The 11,085-nt window shown below is 42.0% G+C and overlaps 1 protein-coding gene across 1 annotated transcript; it reads left to right on the plus strand.

Annotated features, from left to right (window-relative positions):
- Nucleotides 1-884: 884 nt before the first annotated feature.
- Nucleotides 885-10,068, plus strand: LOC123405244 (60S ribosomal protein L27-3-like). The gene is made up of 2 exons (XM_045099008.1): nt 885-1,260; nt 10,064-10,068. Exons 1-2 carry the CDS (start codon nt 885-887, stop codon nt 10,066-10,068), a joined length of 381 nt encoding a protein of 126 aa, XP_044954943.1.
- The last annotated feature ends 1,017 nt before the right edge of the window (nt 10,069-11,085 follow it).

The raw sequence follows: 11,085 nt of genomic DNA on the forward strand, positions 1-11,085 counted from the left end.
CAAGAACCCTAGGCATGGGGATATGGGGATGTCTCACCAGAGGTTTGGGTAGGTGTCGGGGTCGAGGCCGGGGTCGAGGTCGGCGACGGACTCGGAGCGTGGGCGGCGACGATGACGGGCTCGGGGCGGCGACTGGCTCAGGGCGGAGGCGGCGGCGACGACGGGCTCGGGGCGAGGGCGGCGATAGCGACTGGCTCGGGGGCGGCGACGACGACGGGCTCAGGGCGGGGGTGATGACGGCGACGGGCTCGGGGCAGCGACGACGACGGGCTCGGTGGCGGCGACGACAACGGGCTCGGGGGCGGCGACGATGACGGGCTCGAGGCGGAGGCGGCGACGGCGACGGGCTCGGGGGCGGCAACGACGGCAGACTCGTGGACGGCAACGACGAGGAGGAGGAATGGTTCGGCGGTGGTGGCGCGGGGCAAATGGGAGAGGTTGGAGAAAATTCGATAATTCCCGCCTTATATGCGAAAACCTCTTGTCCCAGTTCGAGGAACAAACTGGGACTAAAGGTCAATTTTCAGCAGCCTAACGGGCGGGAAGAAGAGACCTTTAGTCCCTGTTTGTGCCGCAAACTGACACTAAAGGGGGTCTTTGGTCCCGGTTTGTACCACCAACCGACACGAAAGGATCTCTTTGGTCCCGATTGGTGCCACAAACCGACACGAATGGCCTGTGCGTGCCACGACCGAAGGGCTTGGTGAAGAACCACCAAAAACAATATATATTCTTCACATGATTCAGCAAAACCCTAGCGCTGCCAACCGTATATAATCTCCTCCCCAACCACGCCGTCAGCTTTCCCCCTCCCACAGCCTCCAACCCCTCCCCCAACCCGAAACCCATCGGTGGCGGCGCAGCGCAAGGAGAGGAGAAGGAAGATGGTGAAGTTCCTGAAGCCGGGCAAGGCGGTGATCCTGCTGCAGGGCAGATACGCCAAGAAGAAGGCGATGATCATGTGCATGTTCGAGGAGGGCACCCGCGACTGCCCATACGTGCACTGCATGGTCGCCGGCCTGGCCAAATACCCGAAGAAGGTGATCCACAAGGACTCGGCCAAGAAGACGGCCAAGAAGTCCCGCGTCAAGGTCTTCCTCAAGCTCGTCAACTTCACCCACCACATGCCCACCCGCTACACCCTCGACGTCGACCTCAAGGAGGTGGTCTCCGGCGCCCCCGACTCCCTCACCACCAAGGACAAGAAGCTCATCGTCGCCAATTCCTCCAAGGCCAAGCTCGAGGAGAGGTTCAAGACCGGTAAGAACAGGTGGTTCTTCACCAAGCTCAGCGTGATTCGACATGATCCAAGAAATGCCAACAAGATCTATTCTTCACATAATTCGACATGATTCAAGAAATTCCAACAAGATATATTCTTCACATGATTCGACATGATTCAAGAAATTCCAACAAGATCTATTCTTCACATGATTCGACATGATTCAAGAAATGCCAACAAAATATATTCTTCACATGATTCAAGAAATGCCAACAAGATCTATTCTTCACATGATTTGACATGATTCCACATGATTCGACATGATTCAAGAAATTCCAACAAGATCTATTCTTCACATGATTCGACATGATTCCACATGATTCGACATGATTCAAGAAATTCAAACAAGGTCTATTCTTCACATGATTCGGCATGATTCAAGAAATGCCAACAAGATCTATTCTTCACATGATTCGACATGATTCAAGAAATGCCAACAAGATCTATTATTCACATGATTCCACATGATTCCACATGATTCAACATGATTCAAGAAATTCCAACAAGATCTATTCTTCACATGATTCGATATGATTCGACCTGATTCGACCTGATTCGACATGATTCAAGAAATTTCAACAGGATCTATTCTTCACATGATTCGACACATGAAACATAACATATCATATAGATCCACACTAAAAACGGAGTCTTCATGAACCATTCAAGGCCACACCATCAATTTTCAACACTTTCTGACTTCATTTGGTATTTTTCATGCTTTTACTGATTTTTTTGAGCTAAATGACCGAGAAATTGAAAAGCACTACAAATGAACACTTAATAGGTTGAAAGTTGGCATGGTATCATCATTTCACGCACATAGCATGTGCTATAAAGTTGAGAGGGTTGCCGTAAAAACTGGATGCACTTCGTGTACAAATCGGACAATCTCTTTCGAAGTATGAGGGTTTCATACGAAAACTCATCTGTTACAAAAGGCATTTCATTTTTTCGAACTTATTTGAACTCCAGACTTTTTGTGTGTTCAAAATGAACCATTTAAGGCCACATCATCAATTTTCAACACTTTCTGACTCATTTGGTATTTTTCATGCTTTTACTGATTTTTTGGAGCTGTTAGAGCATATATCTCCATATGTGGTTTTGGTAATTGATGAAAATTCCTATGGACTAATGGTTGCCTTAAGTTATATTTATAGGATTTGTGCATAGGCACTTCTTGAAGTCCATCTGTTGGGTTCAAGGAGTTTATATGATGACCAAGATGGTATTCAAGGTATTATCCAAAGAATGGTCATAGAGACACTAGGTTGATCAAGATCTTAGACAAAGAGTAAATCAAGATGGTCAACACATAAAGCATATAAGATGTACCGAGAGGGATCAAGTGATCCCATGGTATGGTAAGCATTGTCCATTACGTGTTTGTGTACTAACCCATGGTCTTTGTGAGAGTCCTATGTGGGGGTTAGGTGTGCTGCCATGGGCTTGCGTCAAAAGGAAGATCTCATACAACCCATGAAGGATGACGTCAAGTGGCAATCGTCATCAAGATTGTGGTGTGCAAGTTCAAGTGGATCAGCACGAATATATCATTGAAACTATTGTTAATGATCATGTGTTGATAAGGACAAGCTCATGTGCTAACAAGGACAAGATCAAGATAAGCATTCCTGAGCACTACATGCTTGATTCTTGTGGATGTTCACATGGTGGACAAATGAAGATGAATACATAAGCTAGGCTTTCCACATTGTGTATGGGAGAGCTACTTGAAGACTTCATCATGTCTTGCTTTCAACTTGAGCCAAGAAGGAACGACAACATCAAGCTCAAGTGAAAGGGCTAACTCAAAGGTATCAGTTCCTTTGACATTAGTTGTGCGGAGTGATGATCAGCGAATAAAAGTATACACTCAAGTATGGATCATCAGTACCCCTTTTATGATTCTTGAGTCTTTAGGGATCCCGCACTATTAAGAGGGGATCACAGGTTTTGCGATGAACTTGCTCAAACTACATCTCCACTGTTCTGCTCACACCACATCTCCACTGCTCTGCTGTTATCTGAAAACAGAACCAGTGCCTCGGACATCCGGCTTCCTACGGACGTCCGAGGGCCGGACGACGACTGCTTCGGAAATCTGGAATCCTATACCAGAGGAATCAGAGCCATATAACTCGGACTTCCGGCTCCCTCCGGACGTCCGAGGCCCGGATATCCGACCAGCTTCGGAATGCCGGAACTATGCACCAGAGAAACTTGAGCCATATAACTCGGACTTCCGGCTCCCTCCGGACGTCCGAGGGCCGGTCAAGGGTCGGACGACCGACAGGCTTCAGAAATCCGGAGCCCTGCACCAGAAGAACGTGAGCTCGATAACTCGGATTTCTGGCTCCCTCCGGACGTCCGACCCCTTCGGAAATCCGGAACCTTGCACCAGAAGTAGTTGAGTCGAATAACTCGGATTTCCGGCCTTCTCCGGACGTCCGGTGCATGTTCAACTCACAGTGTTTCCAGACATATCTACAGCTCTCGGACGACTGACCCCTGTCGGACGTCCGGACTTCCGGAAACTGTCGGACGTCCGGACCCTGTGTGACTTAAAGTGTCCCCAACGACTGTTTTTCTCTCCCCACTATAAATACCCCCTCCCACTTCGTGAGAGGGTGGTCTCACACAGCCTTATCCTCATAAGAACACACTTCTACCTCACACACATTTGCTCACACCAAATCTTAGATCCCAAGAGCATTTGTGAGCCCCTTTGAGAGTTGTTCCAATCAAAAGATAGATCGTCACCCTCTCCTCCTCTCAACCCAAGCTATTTAAGATTTGCGCAAGTTTTGAGCATTCCCCGTGATCTTGTTACTCTTGGAGGTTGGAGACCCTAGGCGGTAGGAGTTCTTCGGAGAGGAATCAATCCGTGTGATTACCCCCCGGAAAAGTTTGTGAGGGTTTGGAAGCCACCTCAAAGGCTTACCACTAGTGGTTGAGAAACGCATTCGTGGTGTTATCTCAAAGGGAGAATAGGGGTGAGCCTTCGTGGCGTTGGTGTGCTTTCGTGGTAACATCCACCTCTCTAACGGTGACTAGCTTCCCTCCAAGGAAGTGAACATCGGGATACATCTTCGTCTCAGTGACCTTGGTTATCCTTAACCCTAACTCCTTACTTGTGGTTTACTTGTGTTACTTGAGCATACATACATTGCATATTGTGTGTGCTCATTATATTGTGTTGGCCATTTCTTGTACAAGATTAATCATTCAAGCATACCCTCTATATCCACACGTTCACACTTGCAGCTTTTGATATATCGTGTGCTATAGTGTGATCTAGTATCTTGTGTTGTTCACCTACTTGTCGTGTGATATAGCTCAAGTAAGTTTTTGTAACTTACTTGTGCTTGTTAGTAACTGTATTGTGTCCATCTTGGTAGATCGTGTTGTTGATACACGTTGCAGTGCCTAGTGCATTTAGGGTTTGTGCTTGACAAGTACCCTCTTAGTTTATTTCCGCATTAGGTTCAAGCCAAATCTGAAGAAGTTTTTAAATAGCCTATTCACCCCCCCCTCTAGGCGTCATCGAGGTCTTTTTCAGGAGCTAAATGACCCAAAAATTGAAAATCGCTACAAATGAACTCTTAATAGGTTGAAAGTTGGCATGGTATCATCATTTCACCCACATAGCATGTGCTAAAAAGTTGAGAGGGTTGCCGCAAAAACTAGATGCACTTCGTGTACAAATCGGACAATCTCTTTCGAAGTATGAGGGTTTCATACGAAACTCATCTATTACAAAAGTCATTTCATTTTTTCGAACTTATTTGAACTCCAAACTTTATGTGTGTTCAAAATGAACCATTCAAGGCCACATCATCAATTTTCAACACTTTCTGACTTCATTTGGTATTTTTCATGCTTTTACTGATTTTTTGGAGGTAAATGACCCAGAAATTGAAAAACACTACAAATGAACTATTAATAGGTTGAAAGTTGGCATGGTATCATCATTTCACCCACATAGCATGTGCTAAAAGGTTGAGAGGGTTACCGCAAAAACTGGATGCACTACGTACGTGTACAAAATCGGACAATCTCTTTTGAAGTACGAGGTTTCATACGAAAACTCATCTATTACAAAAGGCATTTCATTTTTTCGAACTTATTTGAAATCCAGAATTTTTGTGTGTTTAAAATGAACCATTGAAGGCCACATCATCAATTTTCTACACTTTCTCACTTCATTTGGTATTTTTCATGCTTTTGCTAATTTTTTGGAGCTAAATGACCCAGAAATTGAAAAGCACTACAAATAAACTCTTAATTGGTTGAAAGTTGGCATGGTATCATTGTTTCACCCACATATCATGTGCTAAAAAGTTGAGAGGGTTGCCACAAAAACTGGATGCATTTTGTGTACAAATTGGACAATATCTTTTGAAGTATGAGGGTTTCATACGAAAACTCATCTGTTACAAAAGGCATTTCATTTTTTCGAACTTATTTCATTTTTTCTACATGGGTGCGTATATTAAAAACCATTACAACATATCATGAATAGAGAAGTGAACAAATTAATAGAAATTTATCATCACATTAAAGCCAAAGTACAGTAGTGACCAAAATAAATACATAACGTTCTTACATAATTCTCATTATTGAACAACATATAGCTCTCTAAAGCATCTAATTAGAACATATATTGAAACTACTAAATTTAAATGCAACAAATGCGATCATAACCGCAACTAAGGTACAAATTAATCCAACGGCATAATGATACCAAGCCTCAGTATGAATGGCATATTTTCTAACGTTTCTAATCTTCAAGCGCATTGGATTCATCTTGATCTTGTGATCGTCACACACATCAGCAACATCCAAATCCAGTATCATCTTCTCCTCTTCAACTCTTTGTAATTTTTCTTTCAAGTAATTATTTTCTTTTTTAACCAAATTTAACTTCTCGACAAGAATTTTTATGTGGGTTGGAATTTCCGGTTCACATACCTCCTAGATTAAAAAATATATGTCACGTTGGTCGTCATAATTGTCATAAACACTAAATAAAACAAATAGTTATAAAAGATAATATATACCACATCTGAATCATAGACAGGACGAGGGCCGACAGAGGCGGATACAAAAACCATCGCACTATACAATAACATATAATAATAGAAGTAAGAAAATTACACAAGTATCTATCTAAATCATACAAGTAAGAACTTTTTTCTTTTAGAAAGAAGATAAGAAGAAGAGACTAACCATGGTGGTGCCGATGCCGAGATGGGCGCGGGCGATCGACGGCGATGAGGACGGGGACGGGACACGGACGGACCGTCAAAGCTACACAAAACTAGAGGAAAATGGAGCTTGGACAAGGAGCTTCGAGAGGAGAAAGCTTAAGTGTGGCTTGGGCATTTCATCGAACACCTCATGTGCATAGGAGGTGAGCTAGAGCACCACAAAGCTATCCCACGGCCGGCAAAAAAAACAGAGCAGTGCACTGCTCTGCTCGCGGTCGGGTGGTATATGTAGGCCAAGCATTGATCCCGGTTTGTGGACGGAACCGGGAGTGAAGGACAACATTTGGTCCCGGTTCCCGCAAAAAACCCGGACCAATTGTTGTGGGCCAGGAGCGAGGCACATTCGTCCCGGTTCGTGTCTGGAATCGGGACTAAAGGGGCCAGACAAACCGGGACCAATGGCCCACGAGCCCCGGCCGGCGCCCTGGCCTCGTGAACCGGGACTAAGGGGATTTCATCAAGTGAACCAAAGTCCTCTTTTCTACTAGTGGAATAGTCAATCCATATATATATATATATATATATATATATATATATATATATATATATATATATATATATATATATATATATATATATATATATATATATATATATATATATATATATATATATATATATATATAGAGGTAAACTGTTTGGGGCACCTAGGTGCCTGGGCACCTAGATCACTAACCGTTGGATTGCTTTAGTATGTATATATATATATATATAGAAAAAATACATCCTACCACCTAGGGGTAGTTACCCCACATGTTCCACATACTATCATGCGGTAGTATATATATTAATTTATCATTTTTATTATGTTTATATATTATATATAACATTTTTTAAGTGAGTTACATGAAAAAATAACATGTTAGCCCATAGTTTTTATTATATTTGTGAAATACATATATTTTTGTACGTAAAAAAGAACATACACAAAATATGATACATACTAACAAAAAAAATAGTATATATACTACCTAGACATTATTATATACTACATACTACGCGTACGTACTCTATGATTTGATAGATACTACATACAACATACAAAACGCAAGTGGTGGTAACTACCACCGGTGGTAGATAAAATTTGTTATATATAAAAATTTGGAAATAGGGAGGTCATCGGCGGTCGAACTATGACGAGCTGAATGTAAGAAGGGGAGAACTTGCCTCGCAAGCCAAAGACTTTGGACACGTGAAGTAGTAAGGGGTCAAGACTGCGGTGTTAGAGACCAGTTCGGGGGCTACTTAGGGAGTCCGGGGATAAAGGGTCCTTGGGCCGCTTACCTATTTCTATGGGCCGAACTCCTCGGTCGTCCTATTGTCATTATTGGACTCCGGATAGATGAAGGTGATGTTGTATTCAAGACGGACTCTTTTGAAGACTTGGCGTGCACTCTATGGCTACATACTGATCGACATGTTTCCTTCCTAATTGTAATCGACGTTGTGTAACCCTAGCACCCCCGGTATCTATATAAACTGAATGGTTTTAGTTTATAGGACAAATTAAGCTCATTACTCATAGTGTTTAGACCACGACATACGATCTCGAGGTAGATCAACTCTGTACTCGATACTCCACCATCAATATAAACAAGAGCAGGACGTAGGGTTTTACCTCCATCAAGAGGGTCCGAACCTGGGTAAATGTTGTCTCCTTTGTCTCCTGTTACCTACCGATCCAAGATCCCCCTACCCTATGAATATAAACCAAGTGGGCCTCGTTCATATGGCCCAGGAGAGTCAAGATGCAAGATTTTGAGGACTCGGCATGTACACCAAGGATTTAGAGGCAATCTTCGGCACGATTTCCCTTAGATGCAACCACCCTATGTAAGCCATAGGCACCCTGGTATCTATATAAACTGAGGGGTGAGGACCGTAGACACTAACTCATCCACACACAATCTCGTGGTAGATCACATGTATGCTATACCCCCTCAAAATCAATACAACCAAAGAATGACGTAGGGTATTAACTCTTCATTAGAGTTTGAACATGGATAAACTCGTGTGTCCTTGTTACCATCTTGCCAAGACTACCAACTCGAGATCCCCTACCCGAGATTTGTTGGATTACGCTCCATCACTCCTGCATATGAAAGCATGGTTGCAATGCGAGATAATTTCTTGTCCACTCCACATATGATTGGGATGAGATCATCATCCTAGATTTGGTATCATCTATAGTTGTAAATAATTAGGACAGAATAAAAGGTAGCACAAGCCCCATTATATTTAGTTAGCACAAGGTCCTCTAGGTTGCTAGGACCGGACCGGAGCATGAGCCTTAGGAATTACTCCCTCCGTTCCTTTATATAAGGTGTATTTGTTTTTTGATAAAATTTCACAATGTAAGGTGCATTTTTTCTAATTCTTTGTAATTCCATCATTAACCCTTCAAAAAAGGAAAGTATCTCTCCCCTGATTGCATGCATCTCTTATTATAAAGAGAAAAAGAAAAGAATCTCTCTCATAATTATGTGTATCTCTTACTTTCCTAGCCTAAATGATTTTATTGCCTCTAATCAATGATTTGGCCAAGGTTAATTTCGTCTTAACATGTGTATAATTATGCGCCTTGGTTGCCGTGCCGGAAATAATACACCTTACATAAAGGAATGGAGAGAGTACCTCAACTAGTAGATCGTGAGGGCTATATCTCACTCGTAATGATTCCTATCTGGAATCGTGCACGGATGGGATCATTCGACTTGGCCCAACATTGTAGCGGGACATGAGGCTTTTCCTGTTTGTTTTTTTTTTTGGTTTTTTCATTGTATAGCATGGTTTTCCAATTTTCTTTTCCTTTTCTTTTTTCTTCGGTGTTCTTCCATGTTCGCTTTTGTTTCTTTTTTCATCGGCATTCTTTGTGTCCTTTTTGGTTTTTACATATTTTCTTCACTTCTTCTTCTCCTTTCCTTTTTCAACACATGTCTACACTTTTCATACATCATTGTACATTACTTGTACCAATTATAATTTTTTTGTACTTGTTTAACATTTTTAACATTCATGATTATCATTTTTTTCAAACATATGTTGCATGTCTACTTTTTTCATACATGTTGTAAATTTTTCGTATACATCTAAAACATTTCTCATAAACAGATTCACATTTTCAAATACATGATTAATGTTTTTTCACAAAACAAAACATGTAGAGCTGTTTTTATAAATGCATGTTATAAAATTCAAATACACATTGTAAAATAATTAATGATACGGAAATTAACCATGAAAACATTTTTTTACATCGTAAAAACTTGTTTTGGAAATATCACTAACACATTATTGAAACTTGTCGATATTTTTTGAAATGCAACTTACATTTTTAATGTACACAATATGTTTTAATTACATCTTTTTGGAATTTCACATACACATTTTTCAAATGTCCCATATAGTTTGCGTAGAAGGGGTGTTTGTGTACACATGATGCTTTTCAAATGTCCCAAATAGTTTGTGTACACATGATTAACGCTCTCTACTTTTTATTTCACAGTGTAAATTTTTCTAAGTATGTTTAACATTTTCAAATGCAATATTGAAAATTTACAAAATTTGGTGTAAAATGTTTTTGATAATATGTATTTATAATATTTCAAGTACAAACAAAGTTTACAGAATACATCAAAAGAACATGAGAGTAAAAAAACAAAAAAGGTGATGCGATTACTGGGCCTGCCCAATACCTACTCCCTGCAGGCGGGACGGTGGAGGCGGAGCCGGACGACTGTGGTAGGACTCTATACAAGTGGAGGCGGAGGCGGAGGCGGACTACTTGTGGTAGTACTCGCTGTAGGTGGGACATAGCACTACGACTTGCGTACAAGTCCGGTCCAGAAACATTCTAGTACACGAACGGGTGTTATGCAGCGATGCAACGAACCACAACGTATATATAAAGGATCGGGAAGGTGGCTTGATCGCTTATAACATACGAGTATAATCGATATACATATAATCCCGACGGCGGCTGCGGCAAGAGCGATGGATGGCGGCGACATCGAGAGCGGCGGCAGCGGTGGCGTTTGGACGGTGGAGGCGGAGCCGGACAACTGTGGCCGGTTCAGGGTTACCTTCGCCGTGGGCCTAGTGACTCTGTCAATTGTGGTTTTCTCTGTGTACCTAATGGGTCCAGACGCATTCGGCTCTGGCACTCCAAAGCGGTATAAGGAGAACATATTTGTTTTCGTCGCCAGTATTATATGCCTCGTAGTAGGTTGCTGTTTCTTCCTGCTCTTTGGAAACCTCATCCAGGAGTGGGAGCTTGGCCATCCCGAGGGACGTAGGCTTGCACGTATCCCTAGATTTATAATTTGATCAAGTTAAAATGAGTTGTATAGTCTAAAAATTATACCATTAGAAAATAGACGGTTTAAAGTTTTTAATGACATATTTTTTGTGATATATAACTTGTATTACGATGGCCTATTTATCAACCTAGGAATACACGCAAGCCTTATAAACCGGAAAGGAGGTAGTAGATAAGTTCATCATGTAACTGCACAAGTATACCTAATA

The sequence above is a fragment of the Hordeum vulgare genome, chromosome 6H (assembly GCF_904849725.1).
Source record: "Hordeum vulgare subsp. vulgare chromosome 6H, MorexV3_pseudomolecules_assembly, whole genome shotgun sequence".
Taxonomy (NCBI): Eukaryota; Viridiplantae; Streptophyta; class Magnoliopsida; order Poales; family Poaceae; genus Hordeum; species Hordeum vulgare.